Source organism: Artemia franciscana, chromosome 11, assembly GCF_032884065.1.
Source record: "Artemia franciscana chromosome 11, ASM3288406v1, whole genome shotgun sequence".
Classification (NCBI taxonomy): domain Eukaryota; kingdom Metazoa; phylum Arthropoda; class Branchiopoda; order Anostraca; family Artemiidae; genus Artemia; species Artemia franciscana.
Genome location: NC_088873.1, coordinates 19743331 through 19770403, shown reverse-complemented (window position 1 = coordinate 19770403; position 27073 = coordinate 19743331). Strand labels below are relative to the sequence as shown.

General features: G+C 33.2%; 1 protein-coding gene across 1 annotated transcript in view; it reads right to left on the bottom strand.

Moving 5' to 3' along the window:
- Positions 1-11831: 11831 nt before the first annotated feature.
- The window catches only part of LOC136032934 (transcription elongation factor SPT5-like), a 48919-nt gene continuing 33677 nt past the window's right edge, over positions 11832-27073 (bottom strand). The window contains exons 11-18 of the mRNA XM_065713401.1: positions 25960-26245; positions 24312-24451; positions 22372-22492; positions 19907-20065; positions 18080-18355; positions 16372-16487; positions 14307-14408; positions 11832-12247 (exon numbers count right to left, since the gene is read on the bottom strand). Coding sequence (XP_065569473.1) covers positions 12116-12247; positions 14307-14408; positions 16372-16487; positions 18080-18355; positions 19907-20065; positions 22372-22492; positions 24312-24451; positions 25960-26245 — 1332 coding nt within the window. The 3' untranslated portion in view covers positions 11832-12115. The remainder of the gene's footprint in view (positions 12248-14306; positions 14409-16371; positions 16488-18079; positions 18356-19906; positions 20066-22371; positions 22493-24311; positions 24452-25959; positions 26246-27073) is intronic.

Sequence of the window (27073 nt, the reverse complement as noted above, 5' to 3'; positions counted from 1 at the left end):
ATTTCCAGAGAAGAAATTTTCAAAGAAAATTAAAGAGCCATATTGGAATTTAAGATGAACAAAAACGAATTCATGTAATAATTCAACCTTAAAACAGCTAACAAATAAATCAAAGCCGAAACGAATGAAAACAAAACAATACTCATTTCAAACATCAAAATAAAAGATACTGATGTAGATCAGTAAATGAATCTTAAAACGAAAAGAAATTATAATCAATACTGTTAATTTTAGTTGTATTTACTGTGGATTTAATTTGTCATTAAATGACATTTGCAGATGATGTTTTGAATTTAAGTTGTACTTTTAGTAGATATGAAAACGAATTTCATCAGCTTTATAATGAATATAAAGATATTGGGCTTTCTTTCAACGTAGAAAAAACTGCTGTTAGTAGCTTTGAATTTTAAAGAGACAAATGGCCCAACTTTTTATCTTTAACTAATGCTCAAGTCCCTCATTCTCAAAAATTAGTTTACTTTGGAATGTCTATTGGAAGAAACATTAAAGAAACTGTGAAATTATCCCTTGAAAATTTGAAGAAAAAACTGAGAATTGCTTATGCTTCAATTGTATCTAATATTACACATATAGAAGCTTAAATCTCGCAAAATTTATAATGGCCTAGTTGTACCTCATCTCCTTTCTCTTCGTCCAGTTTGGCAGCTTTTTACTGAGCCTCAGAAACTATGCGTTCGTAGAGTATTTTTTCGTTATGCTGAATTCCTTCTCAGCTACCCTCCTTGGACTAGAAATACTTTCGTAATGAATAAGTTCCGCCTAGTTCCGCCTATACGTTTCTTCTTTGCCTGTAGTATCCAATCCATGGTCTGCATTATTTATTTGATTGTCTCTTGGTGTTGATTTGTATTTATTTATAGCTTATTTATTTTTATTTTTTTTTTTTATTACTCCATCTTAAGGGCGTTTCGCCCTCTTTTTGTCAAAGATGGGTTATAAATATATTGAATTGAATTGAATAACCCAGTCTAACTTGAAATAAAAAAAGTACAAATATGTATTGGTATTAATTCCCGGTAGCCTCACCAATCTTTGACATTTCAGATTTTTAATCATAATGGATGAAATAGTCAAAGTATATTTTTTTATCACTAAAGCACAAATGATGCTATGGCCTTTAGAAGATTTAGGGGGCGGTTGCCCTATTCCTCTTTGTGGAAAGTTTTGTTCGTTTTAAGTTTGACTGTGTTCTTTCAATCCATTTTTGCTTCTGAAATTTTTCGCCTTCTTAAGAACAAAAAAACTAAAAAGAAACCGAATAAACTATTTTAGATTTTGTGTATCTTGTTGTTTCTTCCACCTTGAACAAAAAATCAGTTTCTAACTGAAAATTTGTGTTCCTGACATTAAAGTTAAAGTTGAATTACTACACGAAAGCTCTCAAATACGGCTTGCGTCCGTATTTCTCCGCATGGCCACCTAATCAGGCTATTTCAGTTGTGAGTTTTTTCTGCCTTCTCTTGTGTTTTTTCTTCCTTCCCTCCTTTTAATTTTTTCCTATGTGTTACTCCATGTGTATATTTGTATTTTTATGTGTTTTTATTTTGTGTGTATTGCTCCACGTGTTGTACTATTGTATAGTGTGGGTGAAAAATAAATACTAGTAATAATATTTTTTGCTTTAATTTCTGTTCATTTTGGCATAATTTATTTATTGTACTATTTTATGTTTATTTTAAGATTGAATTATCATAAAACACTCATTTTGCTCACCTCAGGTTTCAATATGGGTCCTTTCTTACTTTAAAAATATTTTTTAATCAATAATAACAAAGAAGCCCTTAAGGTCATGGCTGCAAATTAATTGACGAAAAATAATAACCGTAAACTCCAAAAGCAAAAGTTAAATCACATATGAAAAATAGAAATAATGCTTTACAAACTGGTGTATCCTAAGAAAAATCCTTCCTAATACTCCATGGCTGTCCGAAAAGAACCGACCCGTCCCGTCATATATCCGCAAAATTCCCCGCTGCATAGTAAATTTACAGTTAGTTTAACCTCCCCATGATACGCGTCAAAGAGCTCAAACCTCAACTCCTTCAGTACTTTGCAAATATTCAAAAGACAAATTTGTTATAGTACTAGTAAAGGTAGCTGATGCTCCATTTTTGCATTTTCTTCTTTTTTTAAATTAAAAACCTGACCATTTTATGATGTTAATGCATTCTCTTACTTTGTTTTGCCTATTTTGACAACCTCTTTCAAGTACATCCAATTTTAATTCAATGATATGTCCTCAGCTAGCTCCAAATATGTTGCTTAATAATTCAAATTCACGTTGATAAGAATAAAAGAAAAATTAGCAGAGCCACCTTCTTCCTTATTAACCATTAAAGATAAAGCTAAAATAAAGAAATATCATTTGCCTCCTTCTAAATGCCCCAACAACCTCAACAGTTTCAGACCTGCGCTACTTTCGAGTAAAAAAGTAAAACAATATCATGTCTGCTGCCAGTTTTTCTGTGGCACGGTATGGGCCAGCCTACGATAGCAGTTGATATATGTTTCAACCAGGGCTACGTGTGCAACGTTTTACTTTATTGTCCACATTGAAGAATATAAAATAAGATGAAACATGAAAAACAAAGTTAAGGATGGATGAATAAATAACGACCAGAAATTATGAAAAAATTTACTATAGATAAAGTTTATATTCCCTCTGAAAAATGTAGTATTTTGACAATTCTACAGGTTTATCCCGTACCGAAAGAACAAGATGATTCCATCAATGGAATCATTATTTAAAGATTTATCCATTCACAGAGGCAGAATTACAATATTACTTAAATTTTTTCTTTGAGATTCACCTAAACTTGACTGAAAAATAAGAAATATTCTTTATTTCAACGATTTTTACCGAAACAAGAAAATTTCCTTATTTCAACGATTTTTGACTCAAATATGAATTTTTCTTATCTGAACGATTTTCGACCGAAATAAGAAAATGTTCCTTATTTCAGCGATTTTTGACCAAAATGTGAAAATTCTCTTTATTTCAACGATTTTTAACCGAAATAAAAGAATGTTCCTAATTTCAACGATTTTCGACTGATTTTTGATTGAAATATGAAAATATTCCTTATTTCAACGATTTTTGACCGAAATTAGGAAATGTTCCTTATTTCAACGAATTTTGACCGATTCTTCCATTGTATTTTTCCAGCTGAAAAAAAAGATGTAATTCGGTTAAGAGATAAAGCTAAATTTCAGCAATCGAATAATGGCAAAAGTGTCGTCTTACGTTGAAAAATTAAAGCTTAAGGACTACTGAAAAACAGCATACCAAAACTTGCACAGGAAACATAAACTATAGAGCATGGAGAAAGAAAACTGAATAAAAATGAACAACTCTAGCCCAGGCCTATTCAGCCATATACCCACGCTTCATTTTCTTCGAGTACTAAATAAGACGTATTTTCACAATTCTGAAGTCCCTTTCTGCTTTTAATAAATAAACAGGTCTTAGATTGGAATCCTTGCCAAAGAAATCTCAAGTTAGAATCCCCCCCCCAAAAAAAAACTACAAATTCAGCTAAATAGTACAAGCCCTCAAGCCTAGTATTAAACTAATTAAATTGTCTCTTGCCAAACTATTTTTGCTCCTTTCAGGTTTTGTAATAATACAGATGGATCTTTGAAAGCTTGGATTTTTTGTTAAAAATGAAGAAGAAGAAGAAAGTTGCTTTTGTGATATTGTCTCTGATAATATCTTCCAATTATCTCCAAATTATCGGACAGATATTTGTGCAATTAATGGAAGGAAAGTTGTATCTGCCCTAGAGCCAAACCTAGTGCAGCCAAAAAGCACACGACACGTGTAAGGATATAAACTGAAAGAATTATAAGAGAAAAAAGGAACTATTAACATCTAATGTTAGCAGGCAAAGTCCTAAGGACTGTGGAATTAGAGACCTGAGAATTACTTCAAAGTAAGTTTTGAAACAATTTTTGAACAAAATTCATACCTTGTGCGCATTCACCACTTTCTTTTAGGGGAGATAGGCATGAACCACCTCCTCAACTTTAAACCAGGACCATTAGTCCAACTAAAAATCATCTGCAATGTCAGAAACCCTGTAAAAATTTTGTTGACATATTGACTTGATTGTGTTGAGTTTCAGCCACTACTTATCTTGAGCTTCCTGCATTGAGGTGTCTGTCTTAAATTTCTTATGGTGATGAGTTTGTCTTTAATATGTCTTTGCTGAGTTAACTTTGTACAGTTTTCAGTATATTTACAATGTTGATAACTTTACTGAGTTGTCCTCGGTTAATTTGCTTGTTTTTCGCTAAATCGACGTGCTGTACCTAGTTTCCTAGATTCAGTTGACTGGGTTGTGTTGTCTAATTCAAGTTTCCTAGGTCTTGTTTATGGCCAGCTGAGCACCCCAATGCTAGTTATGACTTGGATAAATTCTTGATGCGTAAGTTCTCCAGCTTCTATTTACCTTCATTGAGCTATTGTTTGCTAGTCTCCTGATTCAGACTGGTTAAATTGAAGCGTCTAATCCGAGGTTCCTTTTCGAGTTTACTGATTTAGATTGTCTATGTTGAGGTCCATGCATTTAGCTATCTTATTTGGAGTTCCCTGCTCCTAGTTTCCTACATTTATTTTATGTATTAAGTTTTATTGTTTGGGGTTGAATTGTCTGAGTTCAGTTGACTGTGAGTTAGATACAGAAAATTAAATCTGCTAAGAAATTAGTAAAATGGATTAACTTCTACGTATATTAGCGTTAAAAAATTATATCCCGACGACATTCTTCATCATAAGGTGCTCCTTTTTTGGAAGCTTATCTTTTAAACGTACTTACAAAATAGCAAACAAAAATTGAAAACTAGGTTTTTGAAAACCCTGGCATCAAACTAAGTTTTCAGAACAAGGCCTAGGGAAAGATGGCCTACTAATTTTTTTGCACATGAGACAGGATGCTTTGCGGGGGGGGGGGATAAAATTACAGGACCATTGCAGTTACGCGGAAAATTAAGAATTAAACTGTGCGTATCTAGTTAGTTCTGGAAAATCAATCCCAAAGCCCCCCCATCTTGTGCATGTGCCTGAATAAACTAAAGATTTTCCTTATAGTCAACACCTTTTCTTTTTTTATATACTTGTTTTTGTTTAAATGGTACTCATTTGACATCATTTATCTAGGGTAAGTGGGAATTATTGATAGTCTGTTTTAATAAAATTGATAGTTCTATTATTTGATCACCTGTTCCCTGCTAATGATTAAAATAAACCAAATTGCTATGGATACAATTATTTCTGCAGCCTTTTCTCTCTTACATTTTTCTGTCCTTGAATTTTCAAAATTGTACTAAATTGGGAAATAATTCTCGTAAGAAGCTTACCTCTTGTTAGAATATGTCAAGGAAAAGGGGAGAAGCAAAAAACCTTTCAATATATTTCAATCTTTCAATCTTCCACGTGCGGAGATAATTTCTTAAGCGGCATTGGCCTGCCGTAACATAAAGAAAGAAAACGCTCAAAAATGGGGTTTTTAAAGGTCAAACGAAAATACTGAAGAAAACACAGAAAGCGAATATTTCGAGAGAACAACCACCTCTCTTCTTCAGCGCGAACAAAATAATATGATCAAGGAAAAAAACAAAAACCAAAAAACAAGTGCGTAAAGTACAACAAAACCAAATAAAATCCAATGAAAAAAACACGCCAAAAAATTAAAGATAAATAAAATTCAACAAAACCAAACATTAAAAGAATTAAAATCAAATACCTAACAAACAATAAAGTGAGTTACTCGCCAATATCCACTATTTGCACACAATCCAAACAAACCTGACCTGCCATCGACGGATACTAACGAACAACTATTTTATTTTATTTAATTTTTGGCGGTTTTTTTCATTGGTTTTGTTGTACTTTCCGCGCTTGTTTGTTGGTTTTCGATTTTCGTTGATCATATTGTTTTGTTCGCACTGAAGAAGAGAGGTGGTTGCTCTTCCAAAATATTAGCTTTCTGCGTTTTCTTCAGTGTTTTCATTTGGCCTTTAAAACCCCATTCTTGATCGTTTTCTTCCCATGTGGGAAGTGATTCTAAAGATACTTTAGACGGAGGCTGTTTTATGCTTTCCGCATTCAGAGGGTTTTGTAGGCAAGACCGTATACAGAGCCACCAATCCCACTAAATGTTTACTCGACATGTAAATTTCCCTAAAGAATACAAAAGTTAAGTTTTACCCCTGGTAAGAAAACAGCGACTAAAGTTCGGATCAAGGGTTTAATAATCTCAGTTTAACATAGCTCCCTCCCCAACACTGTAAACCACCCGTGGCAATCTTACTCTAGACCGTCAGGTAGGTCCACAAGAAGATAGAATTTTCCTATTCCCAGGCAAGCACATAGAGAGATCTACAAATAAGGGTATGGACAGTACACAGTAAACGATACATACAACTTAGTTAATACTGGTGCACGCAAATCATTCAAAGTACTTGGTGTCTGGCAAAACAGCGTAATAAACAACGGTGAGGAACAAGACATTTATTCTTTTACTCCTATTTGTGCGAATTTGTGTGGCGGTGAAGACACAAAGGAAAGGATCTGTTTGATGAAATATTGTGCAATATCACCGAGTATCAGCCTTCTTCATCGAGTTAAGCAGATAACTAACTAAAATATTTGGTATATGTACAACAGAAATACTATAGCAAGGGACCTTTAGCAGTGGTATACGAATAACGGAACTTAACAACCACCACCACCACCCCTTTTTTGAGGGGGAGAGAGTTACAAAACAGGAATACATTTGCTAATCTGCTTAAAAAATTGCAAAGAAATTAGAAAATAATATGTGGATTTTGGAGGGCTTGGGCTCCAGTCCCTCCTGAATAAGTGCCCGGTTCCATAACAATTATTATTGGTTGTTTTTTTTTCTTTGCCATTTCTGACAAGTCTTTTGATTTCATAGTCTATTTTTTTTTCTCAGCATTTATTTCTCTCAGTATTTCTTTTTTTTTCTCAGTATTCTTGAGTGCTATACTTGTACCCCCTCCCCACTTCCGCTTATGTCTTTTTGTAGGCGTCTACCTATCATACCAGGCAACATACCTAGACTTTTTGTTTCTAATAAATTAATCAAGTCTAATTGGAAATGTTACTTAAGATTTGTGTTCCCCTTAAAACCTATGGTTATATAACAAGCCTACAGCTATAGCTTACATCGAAAGAAGATGATAACTTTCTCAATGAATTCCCTAGTTTCAGATCTGTCCAATCACCGAGGCAGAATCATGGTATTGAATTAATTGTTTTTCTTTTTTTAGAAAGTAATCTGATTTGCTTTAAAAACAAGAAAATTATCAGATTTGCTTAAAAAATAGAACCCTTTTCAATACAGTAGATCTAACAAAACTGAAAAACAAGTTTAAAAATTTAGTAGAAGAATAATTTTCGATCTTGGCCATTAAATTATGGCAAAACTGTAGTATTTTGTTCAAACACTAAAACTGTAGGGCTGTAAAATGACACCATACTAAAAACTCTCGGAGGCAAAAAAAACTTTAGTCTTTAAATGAACATTTTTGTACACACTACAAAATGACATTTTCGAATGGAAATTATAAAATTTAGTATTTTATTCGTCATGCACTTAACAATTTTTAAAACATAAAAAATTTATTTTTTAAAAAACGATACTTAGCGGCAAGTCTTTCAGGTGATTAAACACTATATGTATGTCCATGGGCACTATCTAGGAATTATTCTCTTCTTATCTTTTTTCTGGATTCTTGGAAAAGGAAAATTCATGACACAACAAAATCTCGAGGCAATGTAGTAAAAATAGACATTTTGACAGTGCAGTACTTCAGATACTGAGTTGACCAAGTCTATAGACCGAACAGCAGAGAAAGTTCAATACCGGATCTATTTTAATTAAAAATCAGAAATCTAAATCAGAAAAGTTTCATCAGTTTTAACATCCAGCATTCCCAAATCTAATACTTTTGTATTTTCGAAACCAATATCTACCAAGTCTACAAACAATTAGTGGAGAAAATCCAAAGCCGGAACCGAATTTTGCACCATTTATTTGGTGTCTGGAAAATCCTAAGCTTTTTGCTTTTCTAAAGTGCGCAAGAGCATTTAACGTTCATGAGTGTTGTCTAAAATAGGCTCGTCAATCTCGTTTCTAACGGACTTAAGAGTTCTTAAAGAACGTTATTAACAAGATTAATCTCATTTATATCAAGATTAATCTCGTTTCTAACAAAGTCAGGAGTCAAGCTCAGATTCAATCAAGTGCTTTGATCCAGAGCCTTTAAAAACATGCAAAAGTGAACTTCGAAAAACTGGTCCCTGAAAGGTTAAAATATAGACTAAAGTAACAGAAAGAAATCCTCCTTGAACATTAATGCTGAGCCAAAAATTTACGCAAAACATTTCACATGCTCTTTTCGTCACAATTTGACGATTTTTGAAACATTTTGATAACCTTCCATCGACTTTTTGCCAGAAACGAAAATCCTACCTTGAAAGCAGCTATTATAGCTTCGATAAAGCCCTCGATATATTAGCAAAAGCATCAAATGACGAGGAACATTCGGTTAGAATTGATTATATAACGAAGTTTGCCTATACTATTGTATACCGTGAGCTGTAAAATGCAAGAAAGAAGATCAAGCTTTTGTTGTTTAGTGAATTGAAGTTTGTTCACAACGCTATAGTTGTGAGCTGCAAGATGCAACTACAATTATCAACATTGAGGTTTTACTGATTGGGGACAAGAAATAAATTAAATTTGGTGAGTTGAAGTGAACTGAAAAGGTTCAAGTTTATACAATGAACGTTGTCTATAAAATTATAGATGTGAACTAAAATGTACAATTGAGTAAGCTGTTTTTGTTTCGTAAGCTCAATTAAGTTGAACTGAGTTGATGTTTCCTATCATTAATTAAAAAAAGAAACGAAAACTAATTTTTTTCAAAGAAGAAGCAGAGCTATTAAAACTTAAAACGAGCAGAAATGAAGTCCTATGATATTTTGAATATCCAGAAATTACTATCAAACAATAAATGAATCCCAAAACGAATAGAAATAAAAATAAATAATTACATCAAATATAAAGAGATATTGAAGTAGATAAATAAACAAATTCTGAAGCGAGTAGTTCAGAATTTTGAGAATGATTCCTAAATTAAACATAAAACGAAGAGAGATTACTAGAAAGAGGAGTTGAAGTGATTTGACATTTCTCACTCACTTCCTATCACTATAATTTTGAGCCATAAGTTGTAACAATAAAGAGTAAATTTCTGTTATTCACTGAGAAGAAGTGAATTGAAGTTTAAGATTTCGTAGCAGGGACGTGCATGAGGTGGGGAGGGGACTCAGGTCCCGTCCCCTTGGTCAATTCTTCGTCAATGTTCTTAGCTATTGCTATTCCGTCACTAACAGTTTTAAGCATTTTCCACAGCTCTATAGATTTGAGCCGTAAGATGTAATAATAAAGAATAGCTTTTGTTATTCACTGAGATGAAGCGAATTGAAGTTTGTGATTATGTAGGAGGGACGCACGCTGGGGGACCTCTGGATCCGCCTTATTCCCAAAAAAATTTCCCGAATTTTTCGGCACTTTTTATTCAAATTAGCCCCCTCCTCCGGAAAAAAGTCCAGTGTGCGCACCTTTGTTTCAATGAATACGTATAATGAAGTTTGCCTACAGTACCATAGTTGTCAACTGTGAAGCAAGGAACTAGAGTAAATGTTACTTACGTATTCAAAAGGATATGTTATCTTATGGTGGTTCCAAATATGTGAAGTTCATCAAGCTGAAAGTTATCCATCAAAAGCAACGGGCCAAAGAAAATTCGCCTGATTTTGGAACACCCCCAACAGGGCAAGTGATCTTGACGAAAATTGTATTTTCATCATATTTTCGTATCGAGTAAACTCTTGAAGTTTTAGATAGTTGAAGTGAAAGTTGTCTAAATTAGACATAATAATTTATCAAATTCGCCCAATCAGACAGAAACAAAGAAAAACTTTTTAATGGGTCTTGGCAAGTAACAAAGGCGCTAAGATTGGCAATTCTACTCCTTTAAACGGGCCAATTACTTGTAAACTGGACCACTTAGGATATGGAATTTTTTCTCAAAAATTAATGAAGAATTTTCAAATGAAACAGATGGCGTGAATGTCGAGAAAGTAGGGAGAAAAGAAACGACTTAAAGTGCAGATGTGCAGTAAATACAGATATGCAGTAAATATATATATATATATATATATATATATATATATATATATATATATATATATATATATATATATATATATATATATATATATATATATATATATATATATATATATATATATATATAGGCTGTTTAATTAGAATAATAGCCTCTTTTAAAAGTAAAAAAAAACTTTAGCATAAGACCAAGCAGTTGAGGAGAGGCAATCCCCCTCATATTCCTAATATTTACTGTTCGTTTTAAGTTTTATTGTTGCTCCTTACTTTCAGTTGAATAAACTTCTTTTTTTATTAAATTTTTGATAGTTCTTAAAATAATGCTAGGAAATCCGGCGCCCATTCATGGAAAATCATATTCCCCATTAAAAATTCCTCCATGGAAAGATCCTCCCCCGAAACCTTCTCCCCCTGAACCACCCCCCTCTCCACCAGAAAGATCCCCCCCTAAAAACGTCTGTACATTTCCCAATAACCAATAGTATATGTAAACAATGGGCAAAGTTCGCAATTGTAGCCCTTCCCCTCGGGGACTGTGGGGGATTAAGTCATCCTCAACGACATAGTTGTTAGATTTTTCGACATTGCTGAACAAAATGGCGATCTCAAAATTTTGATCAGGTGACTATGGGAAAAAAATGAGCGTGAGAGGGGGCCTAGTTGCCCTCCAATTTTTTGGTCACTTAAAAAGGGTACTAGAACTTTTAGTTTTCGTTCGAATGAGCCCTCTTACCATATCCTAAGATCACTGGGTCGATACGATCACCCTTGGAAAAAAACATAAACAAATTAACACGTATCCGTGATCTTTCTTCTGGCAAAAAATATGAAATTCCACATTTTTTGCAGATAGGAGTTTAATACCTCTACAGTAAGATTCTCTGATAAGCTGAATCTGGTGGTGTGATTTTCATTAAGATTCTATGCTCTTAGGTGGTGTTTCCCCCTTTTTTCAAAAATAAGGCAAATATTCTCAGGCTCGTAACTTTTGATACGTAACCCTAAACTTGATGTAACTTACATATATGAAATCAGCATAAAAACCAATTCTTTTCATGTATCTATTGGTATCAAAATTTCGTTTTTTAAAGTTTTTAATACTATTGAGCCGGGTGGATCCTTAAGCACAGTTCGTTACTACGAACTGTTTGATTGCCCTTATACAGCAGCTGTACCTCACTTCTAAATAGCTTACAATTGCTATAAAAAAAAAAAAAAAAAAAAAAAAAAAAAAAAAAAAAAAAAAAAAAAAAAAAAAAAAAAAAAAAAAAAAAAAAAAAAAAAAAAAATTCAAAGGTGTCTAACAATGGATGGATCCATAAAAATATAAATTGCATGAAAACATTTTAATTAATACTATACCATCAGTAAAGCAGGCGATTATCTTGTCAGGTCCTTCTTCTATTAAAATTATCACTTTTAAATTCTGTATCTTCTGCTAAATAACCTGATTCTTTTTTAAGGTCTTGACAATCGCCCTTAAGTAGTCTTCGAACTCAACCGGTAGTATTCTTATTGCAGAATACAATAATAGAATTTTTTTAAAATAAAGCTTTCGCCACTAAAACATTAGCATAAAACAGAGACAAGTCAAGCATTATTTCTCTTATTTAGAACTAATTTTTCACAAAAAAAAACTAAAAAAAGAAAATGGGAAATAAAATAATTAACCTCAGAGCCGCATAAATATGAATAAAACACCACTTCTATATTACAGCGAAAGTTTTAGGCTTGAAATTCCTATGATATAAAAAGGGCACATTAAGTTAAAAAGCCCTTTAGCAGCCAGCGATTGGCGGCCATCGTAACCAAATTTTTATCAAACTTCATTGATAACAGATTCAACTACAGCGATTTCTTCTAACAGAATCCATTTATCCTCTCATTTTGCAAAGATGTCGCATTTGAAACATCTTCACCTCTCCAGAATCAAGCTTGACAACACCGTCGAAGTTGTCTATTGAAATAAGTTGACCGATGGCCTCACGGTCCTCTCCAACGATAACCTATTTAAAAAAAAAAATTAAATAACCTAAAACACAATATCTCAAAGATATTAAGAACGTTTGGAAAAATGTTAAGACATATTAAAAAAAGTTTCTGAAAAAAAAGACAAATTAAATAAACTAGTATGCTACATATAAAAGATGCTATTAAGAAATCTATTAAAACGCAAGAGCTATTTACAATATGCATCGAAAGGGGAAAAGACAGCATATAGCTGTACTGGAAGAAATGGTAAAAAGAGTCCGCCTGTTGCCGAACAGCTTCATATATTAGTTTAAAACCGGTAAGAGAAAAGGTTTTGTCGAAAAATAAAATATAATTATCTTCGCAATTAGTTTAGTTTAACGTGATGCAACGAATAACGTGAACATATGATGACCATACATCGAGGGAGGGAAAGAGGATCCCCTATAAGAGAAGCTCTGAAGTCTTCCCCCCCCCAGGGAAAATTGACACAAGTGAGCAATAAAAAGACACTGGTTTCGATATTATAGCCCCCAGCCCTTGGGACAGTCCTTTGAAGGTATCCTAAGGGTAGAAGTAAATTCCCCCTAAAATTGATTTTTACGATTCAATTCAAGAATATAAAACCTATATAAGATGATTCTCCTCTTATTAACATGATGAAATAATAGAGATCAAAAATGAACAATCCAAGTTTCTTGTTTGAAATCCAAGCTTCACATTAACAAAAAACTACTCGACAACAGCAAAACCGTGTTTAAAAAAACTGCATCATAAATGTATTTGATTAAATTTCAAATGCAAGGATTTGCTACGATGTATGCAAAAAAGAGCTAGAATAAATACTTATGATCGTTATATTCTAAAAAAAAAAATAGTTTATCTACAAATGCACTAACAACAACAAAAAATTGTTTCATGCAATTTAGTGCAAGTTAAATTTCCTATGACTAATAAAATGAACGGGGTGTGGGGGAAGATATAAATAAATCCCTTGTATTCGAGGACAGGTTGTTATACAATAACTCCTGTAGACTTTCTTTTTTAGTCTTTGAAGTCAAAACTTTTCCAGGTTGTAAGAAAAAAAAATGTGTTTAGCACATTCAGTGAAAAGGTTTTTTTGTAAAATTCTTTATTGTTACGCTTTTTTTACATAATTTGCGCTTTACTGAAAACAAAATACGTTTGAAATGTTTTCACCTTTCTTACTTTCATAAATGAAAAATTATCAAAACCTTAAGGAAGAAATGTCAGTATAAGTCAATTGAACTGACAATCATTAGATTGAACTGACGCGGTCATTTGTTTTTATTTTTTTCAGTAAAGCGCAAATTGTGTTCTGGTCTTGAGAAGGCATAGGGGTTATCAGCCTTACTCATGATAATTTTTGCTGTTTTTGAATTTGACTCGGCTATTCATTTTAATTTCTGTTCGTTTTGAGTTTCATTTACTTATTGATAGTAATTTGTGATAATTTTATGCTCAGATTATTTGACTTATCTTTCCTCATTCTTGGCTTATTGGCACCCTTGACAGTGCAGTCTGTGAGAAATTTATGCTTATAAAATAAATGAATAATCATTCTTTTAGATTAAAAAAAATAGTTATACGTTTGATACAAAATATTCAAACAAACTATCAGATATTATCCACTTTTTACGGATCTTATAATCGAGTATCTCAGTCACTCTAAATGCTAATGAAACGTACTAACAATTAAATGAAGCTACAAAAATACCCGCGTTCGACAGAGTTTATTGCGATTAATTCAAATAACTTATTCAATAAGCATAATTATTGTGCTGTGTTGATCTCAGTTCGAGGATCGAAATGAATTCCTCAAAAAAAAGAAATTTTGCAAAACTATAGCACTTTTGGCAAATAACCGAAAATATTGTCAGCTTACACTACCAGATAAATACTCCAAGAATTTTTATCTATAAAAGGACAAATTGCAACTGAACACGGGAAACCTGGTCCTTAAACACAAACAAAAATATTGTAAAATGGGTAATAGTGAACTGTATTCGTTTTCTTCCTCTGTTACCCGGATAAACCAAGTTAAATAAAGGCACTTAAAAATGGCGGACTAACCTTAACCCGATTTCCTCGAGTTGGCACAACAGGATCCAAAAATTCTGCGCTGACTGTAACAACTCTGTCTTCTGCTGGTAGAAAAACTGAACAAGTGGCTCCCTAAAAGAATACTTATTTAAAACAGAATAAAAAAGTACTACAAACCTCGAATCAAGTATCCAAGGATGTGTCTCTAGATGATGCTTCACGTTGAATTATCACTTGTATAATAATTTTTTTTGTAACATCCAAAACATCCCATATTTTTTATCCTTGTTTCGCTGCTTCAGCCCCCCCCCCCTCCCCACAAATGAATTCATATATCCTTTTCAATAGGATATATTCGTGCCAAAAAGTAAAGAGTGCACCTAACAATTTGCTTCAGAATAAGCAACAAAATCAGAATTTTACACAGACACCCTTGTCCCCTCCCCTCTAGTTTTGAAAAATTCTCCTATTTTCTTATTTCTTCTGTATTCTCCTATTTTCCTTATTATTTTAACAAGTTCCCCAAAGTGTAATCATGTGCACGTATTTGTTAATGTAGCGGATCCACGAATATCCTTTGGCTAAATCTGCAGAGGCATAATTATTTGAGAAGAGATAGTGAAGACTAGTTGTGAAAGGAACAAAGGACAGTTCAGTGCCCCAAACCTTAACATAATTTATATCAAAGTGCTGTCACATTATGTACAGTGTTTTTTACATAATGTTTCTCTTTTAAACATGAATAAAAGATGTTGCTGTTTTAAAACTCTTGCCGAATAAAGCCTATAGACCGAATTTTCACTTTCATGAAAACTATGAAGATTTTAGATACGTCCTTTAGTCTTAGGCACGACGGTATAGTTGTACCGTCGTTTGCCTCCTTTATTCAGTATTTTTTTCTACTTTTACTTCTATTAATTACTCTTTTCTTTAATGACCTGTTAATTAATTTCGGTGTTATTCTTATGAAATGTTTATACTCTACATATATGATATGTTTATATCTCTATATGATTTTTTTTAGACTGGTTTTGTTTGTGCTCATCATTCAATTATACTCTTGAGACTTAAGGACTCAAAAAGACTTTTTATCATCAGGGGCAGACGTGCAGGAAAAAATCACAATGGATTTGCACAATATATAAAAGTAAAATATTGTATTGCATTTTATAGGTTATTTAAAATACATAAAAGGGAAAACATTACTCAAAAGATTTTTTCACAAAAAAGCCCTTCTTTAAATAAAAGAAAGTTATACACTTTCACAAAACTTGTTTTGTAAACAAAAATTGCTTCAAAAGATCTACCATAGGCCCCTTCGTTTCTACCCACCCTCGTGTATACGACTTGTCTGGTAGTTATACTTATTCTCCTTTCTCTTTCATTAAAAACTCAACCTAAGAAATCCCTTTTAAGTTATATTAGTCTTTCTACCTGGACCGCACATCTCATCTCGGATTACAACGATTAGCATGTCTCAACCGATAATTAGAACAATTGTAGTGATTAAAATTCCTTCTTCAGTATATGAAATTCCAACCGCCTCATTATTTTATGGATTTAGCTGCATGTTCAAAGCAGTAGCATCTTCTCAAAGGAAAAAAATACACTGCAAGAAACACCGTAGGGAAAAATCCCAAGCTTTCATTAAAAAAAAAAAAAAAAAAAAAAAAAAAAAAAAAAAAAAAAAAAAAAAAAAAAAAAAAAAAAAAAAAAAAAAAAAAAAAAAACGAAGAAGCGCATATAAAACGAATAAGCTATACCATTTTATCGACAATAATCAAATATAACTACACATTAATGTGTGAAAGAAGAACGGAAGAAAAATAAAAAGAGGGAAGTTAAAAGAAGCAAATCAAAAATGAAAAACAACAAGTCTTATTAATTATCCTCATTACCAAACTAGATTGTAACCAATCTCGTGAATAGGCAACCCCCGGAACATATCAAATGATACATTTTCGAGAAATAAGGTTGCTTCATATGACATGAAACGAGGCTTCATGTTTAGTATAAGCAGCTGACAGGGGACGCAGTAGTACTCAAACTATATTTACTGTGAATACTCGTGCCAAACAAAATAAAACTGACTTACAGAAATGCCTCTAATGATTCCAGTTTGACCAGCTAAGCCACTACCTCTGGCCTCTTTAATTTTCACTTCAATATCAGTAGTGTGCCAGTCACTCATGCTGTTTAAATCGAAACCTCCTAGAACAAAAAAAATAGAGATTTTCATTGTTAAAAAAAATATTTCATTTTTGTGCACCCCAATTTCTAGGGGGCAAGAATATATTGACTTATCAAAATAAAGAAGAGGCGCAAGAGCAAAATTTTAACAGTTTTAAAGAGTTTCAAGTTAGAGATAGAACAGTTCCTATGCATTGAAAAGTGGGATTTTTCGATTTTCAACCGACCAATTTAGAGGTCAGGAGGGTAAAAGACAAGATTTTGGGTCAATTAAGCAGTTAAGCGAGAAAATTTGGGTAACACTGATTCACGAAACCCAAGAATCAACCCACTGGCCAAGGCATTCACTACTCCACCATTAGTGCTAAAACAATCCAAGTATCCTCGTTGGATTAAAAACAATAGTTGGAAACTGGGGTAAGTGCTCATTTGTAAACTACCCAGAATTTTACAGAAATTTCAACGAAAATCTGAATATGACACTTTTGAGAATACTTTCAGAAATGAATAATCGGACGTGGTTTTGGACGTTCAACCGTGGTTAACAGTGGTGAAAATACATTCGACTCGGAGTTTTCTTCATATCCATAGTAGACAGACGAACAAAAACGAACTAAATAAACTATATAAACGAACCAAAAACTAAACACAGCATGTACAGGATGTTTCACGGTGGGCTCTCTGTTTTCATCACAGTTTACATTGATAACTTTCAAATTTGACAATTTGTGGAGCACTGTCAAAAATCATGTAAATGTAGAAAATTTTTAGAAACAGAATTATTTACAAAAGCAATCCCTAAATTATTAAAGATACACCTTCGTGATGCTAAACAGTCTAGCAAACAAATCAAATAAAGAGTTCTACTCTTATTTTCAGCATAATTTTGTCAGTTTAGGAAATATTCCAAGTAAAAAATAAAAAAAACAACAAAAAACATTTAGATATTTAATCAGAAAAATAACATAAATTACGGCCATTTTTATATTTTCGCTTGCCGCTCTCAGGCACATAATAAATAGGAATTTACGACGGGGCTTGGGGAGGGTGATGTTGGTACATTTCTGGAAAAAAAAACGGAGGAATAGGCATATTACAAGGAAAACATGACAAATTACGAGGCAATGGCCAATAAAGCAACATTTGGAGGCATGGGGGTACATTACAGAAAGCTCTTGCGTTCATCCCTAGCCTCCTTATGGCTCCTCCTTATTGATATTGATTTCCTTTTAAAGAAATTTGTAAACTCAAATTTCAGGCTACATTGTCCTGTTTTTACTTCAGCAGGAAAAGATATTGCTTTTCTCTGCAATGCTGTTGTTACCACCACGATAACTAGGCAATCAATCAAAAAATTGCCAAGCAATCAATAAAATGATTGCTTTCCTAAATATCTCCGACCTATTTAATTTATTGCCTTCCAATCTATTTAACTTTTTGAAGGGAAAGAGATGGGGCTAAATAACTAGGTTGTGCTATATTAAGACGGAGGAGAATAATTAATATTCACCTTCCTAGGATAAAAAAAAAGAATCTTTATTTCCACAACGGCTGTCTCAAAAATATTAAAATTTGTGTAAACAGCAAAAGAGTTTCAATGGATTTGAGCCTACCAACGCCTGGCGTTTGCGGATTAAACGGAGATGTAAGTCCCAGTGACGGTGTCATTGGACTATATTCAGCAGGTGATGGAGCGTAAGTTGAAGAGCTTTGTGGAGATGGCTGATACGACACTGGGCTTGGAGTTGGGACGTAAGCTCCTGGACTCGGCTGGAAGGAGCCAGCCGGGCTTGACTGGAATGGTGAATAGGTGTGATCAGAGTTGTAACTTCCAGGAGTCTGAGGCGTGTATGGAGTATCGGGTCCTCCTCGGCCAAAGCTTGGTGTGGCTGAAACAGATTGCTCTATTATGTATTTATCACAGCATCGATCAAAACAAATAAAAATGACACGTAGAAGTTAAGGTAATAAAATATAGAGAATCAGATAGAGACATTTAATTGCTTTAAGCTCTTAAAAGAAAATCTTCAAATGATCAACTAATAATAGACACTAAAAAAGGCATTGGATGTTTAAAAAAAAATGAGATAACCTTCTAGAGGTGTAGAATAAGCCAAGCATAGTCAGCCAGTACTTTTAGCCTGGAGTTTTCACTTGATTATGTCTTTTTTATTCAAAGTTATTAACACGTTCTCCATTTTCTTTTCTATCATTAGAAAAGACATCTCAGCTACCATTTAAATCCAAAAAATCGTACAGTGTCAGGTTAATGGAACGTTAAGGATGGAAAAAAATGAAGTCTCTTGCGTTGGACATGGTGACATAAATGGTTAGATTTAACACAACTGGATGAATGAAGGATGAGGGTCTTTCACTGCCATTGATGGCATAGGGCGTCGAATAACGTTTCAATTGCTGGTTTTTTTTTACAGAGACAGGTGGCAGGACTGTCGCCCAACTTTATGGCAGAACACAACTGGATGTGAATCTGCAAAACGTAATATTTAGAACTTATCCAAGGAAATATTTTTGAGTGCCAACACCTTGTGCGTACACTTACGATATTAATTATAAAAGTGCTGATGACGAGACTGAATAATTTAATATTCAATCATTAAATTAAAATTCACTAAATTAAGTTTCAATATTAAATATTCATTTTCAGTTAACATACCTTTCAACTAAGAATATTTTATGTTCAAGCAAATTCTGACCTATGAATTTTCAAACGGTTATCACAAGCTCGAATTCGCATATCACTTGTACCAATAAGCAAAAATTGAAAGGGTTTGGAGAAAAGGAATTATAAAAGAAAAAAATAAAAATACTAGGAGAGGGCACATACGTCAAAAGAGTTGAACATAAATGAAACATAAAGAAGCGAAATGAAGTAATTTCAAACTATCTGGAAATTATTTATAACCCCCTCTCTGAGAAAAGGCAGAGAGGCTATTGTAATATTTTTCTATGAGGGTTGTTAATGGAAGAATATACAATAACTTTCGAGGAAAGAAACCCAGTTGTACAGTTCCCAGAAGTTTTATTGATGTAATAATTAACTGCGTTATATTTTCCCAAGTTTAAACAACACCTATCCCGCTTTCTTCTAAAGTGGTTAGTTGGAACCTGATTTAACCTTATTTAAAGCTGAATATTTGATCGTTTTTTGTAATAAAATTTTCGGGCGCACGTTAGAACCTATTCAATATAGTCAGATAAATTTTTCGACAGGCAAGGTTACCTTAGAGTGTAACAATATTTTTTAGTTTAGAGTCTTTTTTAGACAATATAAGAAAAACAAGCACAAATACAATTCAAAAGTAAATAATAAGTTCTTCGTGGCATTTCAAACTTACATCTTTATATACTGAATCGCTAATTCATAGCACCTACCTTATATCCATTCAATTAAATATATACAAATAATATTTTTCACTTACCTGGATTATAGGCTGGAGATGGTGAGCTTTCATCGTATTGAAAATCATCAAAATCAGTCCTTGCTGGGGTATTAGTGATTGTTGGATCCCACGCTTGCCCTGGAGTCCTGGACCCATCATGTGACGGGGTCATTCCACCATAATGAGGCGTTCTTGAACCTGGATTAAATACAACAGTATTAACCCACTTAAAGAAAGAGAAACACTAACAACATACTTTCTAACTTGGAGAAACAGGTTAAATATAATTTAAAATCGTTTTTCATAGATACTTTCCTTTATTCGTGCACTAAAATGCTTTTGATTTTATTTTTTTATTTCAACTGGAAAGCGATACCAAATATTGGCTTCAGACATCAACCTTATCTGGGATAGATTTTGATATAATAAAAATAGAAAGTAAAAAGACAATCCACAATGACTTAGTGGTCTTTTGAACATCCAAAGCCACATCAACAGACACTTCATTTTAATAAAACTCCGCCACTTATAATTAACTTGATAGAAATTTAATAGATCTCCCTTTGTGCCTTTTACATACGTAAAAGGCACATTTGTCCCTTACCCTTTCCGCCTTTTAAATTATGTCCCTTTTGCCAGTTTTGAGTATCTAGCCTCCCTGTTTCCTTTAAAGGGTCAAAAGAGAAATAAGCAACCAGGCTCAGCAAAAAAGACAAATGTTAATAAGCCTGTTTTTCACCCAACCAGCATTTTAAGGTACGTATTCCCTCTGAAACAAGTGATTCCGCAACAATCCTGCAGCTGTAAATTGCAGCAAAAGGAATCAATTGTCATGGAATCAATTGGCTTCAGTTCTATCATTTCACCAAGCCACAATTATGTTACATTTTTATTAGAGAACGATCTAAACTTGGTCAAATAGCAGGAAAATTGTGTTTTTTAAGCCATTTAACCAATTTTCAACGTATCTTGAATCTAAAAAATCTCGTACATAAAATTTCAAAAATTTAATTCGGTTGAGGAATAGAAATGGATCTCAGCTACAGAGTGACAATAGAATTTTCGTCTTTCATTCATGTTCAAACCGTAAAGAATAAAGAAACATACTCCCATAGGTTTCCTCTCCACTACCGTAGAGTAGAAAAATGAAATACCGAGATTTTCACAGAGAACATAAATCTTAATATGTCGTACGCAACTAAGATACCTATTGTTATGCTAGTAGCCCCATATCATTTCAAGGTAAGGCATGGCTTCCCTATTAATTTTAATAATAACGTTGATCAGGTCCTGAGCTACTTTCTAAGCATAAAAATTTTTTGGAAGACCAAGCCTAAACGAATACTAGGAGAAATAGGATTAATTTTCTACATATGTATTTAAGGTATTAAGACGATTTTTATTCTGTTGCTATTTCTAATATAATTGCCAAGTGAGGTAGTGATATCCTAAAAAGTAAAAAGGTCCATCTGATCCTTGATTAGCATACTAAGACTACTCTACACGATTATCCTACCTGTCCGTAACCCTGAGTCCCCCCTAGTGCCATTTTCAGTTGTCTTGCCGTCAAAAACCCTTGGAATTTCACCTTCATCTGACTGTACGCTTACCGAGCATGTTGATAAGCTAGTAAAAGATAACAAACACCTCAATTCAAACTATTACTGTAATGCGGCAATTGAAGTGTGACAGCGAAAGTGTCAAAACTGCCTATCTAACTTATGTAAGATGGCGACTCGAATACGCAGCGTCTGTTTGGGGCCTGTCCCTCTACAAAACCAGAACTTATACGACGAGATTGAAGCTATTAAAAATAGAGCAGTAGCAATCATAATTGAAATTAGAGTTGTAGATTATGTTCAAACACTGGAAAATCTGAGGATTAAGTGACCACATAATAATACCTTTTGGGAAAACGTCACTTGCCTCACCTCAGAACTGCCACATCTTACCACAACATGCTGCAGTGAATGTCATGAACCAGGTCAAAGCTAAAATTCGATCCCATGACATTAAAAACAAATCGGTATCGAAACTCGTTCGTTCCCTATTCTCTTGAAGTGTATAACAAGTCGAAGTGATTTAATATTTGTATACATTCTTTTTATTATTATTTTTGTAATGATTACGTAGCTTAACAATTGCGATTAAACTAATGTGTCTAGAAACTTAAATCTAACTCATCTATTGTCACAGTTCAGAGTGGCAACATTGATAAAAATGTTCTGCCTAAAAACTTGATAATTTTGAAATAACTAAAAGAATTTTTTTTTTAGAAAATCGTACTTTTCATGTGGTCCAGAGGGCGGAGTGTTTTGATTTTGATGTCCTTGTTACTCTAAAGTAAATTTAAAACAAAACAAATAGTGTCGTATGAATAATATTTACGCAAAACTACATTAATTGATTTTTTTACATTAATTTATTAGTTCTATACAATCGTAGCCACTACCAGTACCATTTTTCATTAAAATTAAAAAAATAATAATAAACATGGAACTCACCATCATATAATGGAGTTTGGGAACCATACATTGGTGTTCTAGAGCCACCGTACATCGGAGTCTCGCTTCCAGAGTAAGCAGGAGTAACATTCTGGCTGTAGGTGGAAAGAGATCCACCAGGCTAAAAGAAAAATTAAATATAAACTCAAAACTTCAATACTTAGCAAGCATGTTTTTTTTTACTAATAATGACAAGTGGCTGACTATTGCAATTACTTCTGAGATTAACATTTATCTGAGATACCACAATCATCCATATATTTCGTTATTTATTGCTTTAGTTGTTTTATATGTGCAAAACGAGCTTGTCTCTCTGCCAGATATTGGTATACTTAGTATGTTATGTATATATGATTGGGAAATAAATGAACCTGAATCTTGTTTCTCTGACATTGTTTTTTTTTTTTTTTTTTTGTGTGTGTTTTTTTTTTTAAAGAAACCCTACGTGATGATTACATCGAAAAAATACAGTTGAATATGCCGCTAAAATTTTTGAAATTAAATACTATTCACGAAACTAGTAATAAGGTATCTAGACCATAACCATATTCAATTTCTTGAAAAGAAAATATTTTTTTTTCTTGGAATAGAAAATTTTTAGAAGAGAAAAGAGAAAATAGAAAATTTTCTGCTATCTTTTCATTTCTTTGCATGCCAAGCATTCAAAGCTACAAGGGAGTTATCTTCAGATAGTTTCGAAAATTTCATTTTTTACAAGATATTGTAATGTTAAGCAAATAAAGCCCACTTAAAGCATACTGTATTTCGGAAACCTCTTTATTATTGGTTCTTGGTGTTGACGTCAAATCCGTTTCCAAAATTTGTTCGCGGCACCCACAGCTTTAATGAATGATTTTTAGGGCCTACACGTTTAAAACAAGTTCGTCACCTATCTTGCATAATATCGCATCTGCCAAAATCGGATTCTTTTACTTTGAACAAAAGAAGTCCGGTTTTAAAATCAATTGGACATCAGAATCCTCAGAATTATGAATAAGCATTCTGAGAAAAATTGTGAGGATTCTAAAAATGTCTAACTGACTTTAAACTAGATCTTTTGGTTTATTGAAAGTGACAAATCGAAGTTTTTGGCAGATATGAAGGTATGCAAGATAAACAACCAAACATTTAGTTTCATAATTTCTCTTTAATTTTACCCCTTCTTCGGTAGAAATAAGGAAATTCCAAATGAACCGTTAGTGTTTTATATATTTTTCCTACTCGATACAATAAAATCTTGGCACATCTGCACTCCGTCTAAATTAAATTATTAGGCAACAGAGAAAATAGGGGAAACATAATTAGGAACTTCTATTTTAATGTGGGGTAACTCAACTATGTGTCCCCAAAAATTACTGTCAGCATCATCTAACGTTACCAAGTTGACACCTAAGACTGTTAATATAATATGTCGGTTACTCTTTTAGTACTATATTGCTAGTGAAGTTATGTCTAGGTCATTTTTTAAAAGTCAACTTGGTAAAACTAAACTTTCTGTGGCACTTTTAACTCACATTTCCTATTAGATTTAAATTACAAAGACCTATATGTCCCCCTTCCCCTCCCCTATAAAGAAAAATTGAGAGTGAAGCAGATTTAAATATTTGAATTTTCAACTGAAAATCAGTTTCTATTTCTTCCCTTTTTATTGAAGTAGGTTCCATTTTTTAGAGTCGTTGTTCAGTGGCTATGCTTGCATAAACAATTTTCGCCATATTTTATCACCTAGAATACCAAATATATAGTTATTACCTACTTTGATCTTAGTTATATAGTTATCATCAACTTCCAAGAACAATTATGAGAGAAATTCACTCTAAGAAAAAAGACAATTAGAATGTATGGTCAAGCCAAAAATGATTTAAAAAAGTAATGAATACATTAAACTTGATAAAAGTACTTGTGAATTCTTTTAAAAGAATCCAGGTGAAAAATCCTACCCTTCCAGCAGTTCCAACGATTGCCAAACGAGTTCTGTCTACAGACACAGTCTGACACTTGGCATGAAGCTCCACCCTAGCTGTTGCCTCAGTAGCGTCTTTTACGATTCCAATGTGGCCTTTATAAGGGCCTTGTGTAACTAGAATAAAAGTAGAGTTATTAGCAACATACGAGTAGAGTGTATTTCTATCTTTACAATACGTTTTCTTACATTTTATTTTCTATAATTTCTGATAATTATCATTTTCTTGTTTTTAAACCTTGGCTGAGTATTTATATAAGTTTTATATCTAAAACCCGAATTTGTCAGTTTCTCAACAAATACTAAATTTTAGTAAACCATGGTCTGAATAACGTTTTGTTCCAAATACACATTCTTGTTTTTGCTCTTTTGATGAATATTAAGTGGTTTCTTCTTTTTTTTAAACACAAATGTGTCAATTGAAAGCAAGGCAATATTAGAAGTACAAATACACTTACACATTTTGATAGGAACGACCAATTGCTTAGACGCATACACAATAACTCATTTCGAGGGAGAACATAAACTTATGGGGGCAAAATAAAAAAAAACAAAAAAAAACAGGGGAAACATAAATGAAAAATCTAAGAAGAAAATTATATAAAAACTGAGATTTCCGGGGGAAAGGGTGGACAAGTCTCAAAGCTTGCCTTCTGCATAGATGACTTTTTAGGCTGTTTAGTATTGATGTTCTACATCCGTTTAGCAAATACTTTTAATATCAACCTTGAAGCCCAAAACTAGCAATATTTATGGTTTTAATATATAATATCTGGAATAGTTAAATCACTGTATAATAATACTATAAACATCGTACGAATTCTAATAAACCAATTCGTACTTTTCGATTTCCTCTATAAGTACAATTTACCGATTTTAAAGGACTTTAGACAACTCTAGTGAGCAATAGTAATAACTGATTTACGCTTCTAAAGTACTTTTTTCTGATCCTTAGAACAAATTTAGGAAGGCATCAAATACTTCGTGGAACATCCAAAGCGCGCCCTCGGGGCTGGAATTCTAAAGATATCCCCCAAATAACATAAACCGTCAGTATTCCCCTAACTCTAAATAAACGCATGTTCCTCCCTAAAAATATGATAATTCTTAAGTGCATATCTACGCCTAGATACCTCTCTATAGAGAGGGGAGGGGTATTAAAAATAGTATTCATCCCCTCCCCCCATGCCAACTGAAAAACTATAACCTAAAACTTCTTTTGTCGATTTTCACCCCTTCCAAAAGAAATATGCACTGAAACTGCTTACTCCCAGTAATTATTGTCGGATAGATCTACCTTTTCGTAACCTTAAATGCTTATTTTAGCCAATGTTTTAAGCAAACATAAAAATAACACACAAACAACCGATAAGTTTATGTATGACGTTTCAATTCAACGTTTATTGGAAAAGGTCATTCGTAACAGATTTGGCAACACATACTCTTGGATTAGGAGTAAAATGTATGCCTTGTATATAGGTTAAAACCATGGACATCCTCGGGTTGCACCGTTCGGTACAGCTCATAAAATCATTTTATCATAGGGATTTAGTTATAGCCATAACTAAATCCCATCGAAATTTTTGCATACCATGCATTTGCTCATACAATGACTGAAAGCTCACCTTTCACAGTTTTTCCAATAAGCTCTCTGTCTCTTCCACCTCTTCCTCCACCACGACCTCCACCTCTTCCTCCACGAGTGCCACCGCTTCCAGGATGTGCAGGAGATGATAGCCTTGGGGACATGAAGCCAAGACTTTGGGCTGCAGGAGTCGAACTAGACTTGGCTCCTCCGGCCGAAACTAGATGCCTTGTTTTGCAGACAAATATACCACCATTATCAAGCATCATTCGTGAGTGAAGAAAAGCAAAGTTACGGTAGAGATGGCGAATTTCACCCTGCCGACCCTATGATTCAAATAAAAAGATTGTGAGTTACTAAGAATATACGACTAAAGAAATCAAAAAAAGACATCATAAACGGAAAAAAGAGAAATATGAGTTGGTGAATACCCAAGGATATAAAAGTTTGATAAATCAAGAAAGGCATGATAAAAAGAAAAGAAACATGAAAGCAAAATTCAACAAAAAACCAAATCCAGGCTAAAACTTATGCACAAATTAAAAGACTACGATCAGTGGTTATGTGCACAGGGACTTAATGGAAAAACCTATAAAAACAGTTGGCAACGACTTTTAGGGTTATATTTTTTTAGTTAATTGCAATAAAATTAAATTCAGACGTAAAAAATTCAGAACGGGTGTCCTAATGGACCCAATAGGCACATATGCCTGCGTGGGGAGCACATGAAATAAAAATGCAAGAAGCTAAAAACTCAAGATTTTACGGCTTCGTCTATTACCCACAAAAATTTTCATGTAATTGCTATGTTTTTCCGAGTTTATTTTTTTGAAACTCTCTCTATTAAGCTTAGTTTATTTGAATAAAAAAGTATCTTAGTATAATACTAAGTACCAGAGAACTAATCTTCGCTCTGTGAAAACGAAGATAGTTTTTTAAACTCTTTAGCAAAACTTTAATTTCCCTTCATTTTATTTCCTGTAGAAAGTAAAACCCATTAGGGTATTGGACGTCTGGGTATCTTTCCCAAAGTCGCGACCTCTCTAAATGTTTTTTTTTCACACCGGAAAACAAACAATTATCTTATTGGGAACAATAGTCACTGAACTGAGCTCGGTCCCCTGGTACACAAATTATTATTGAAATTTTGTTCA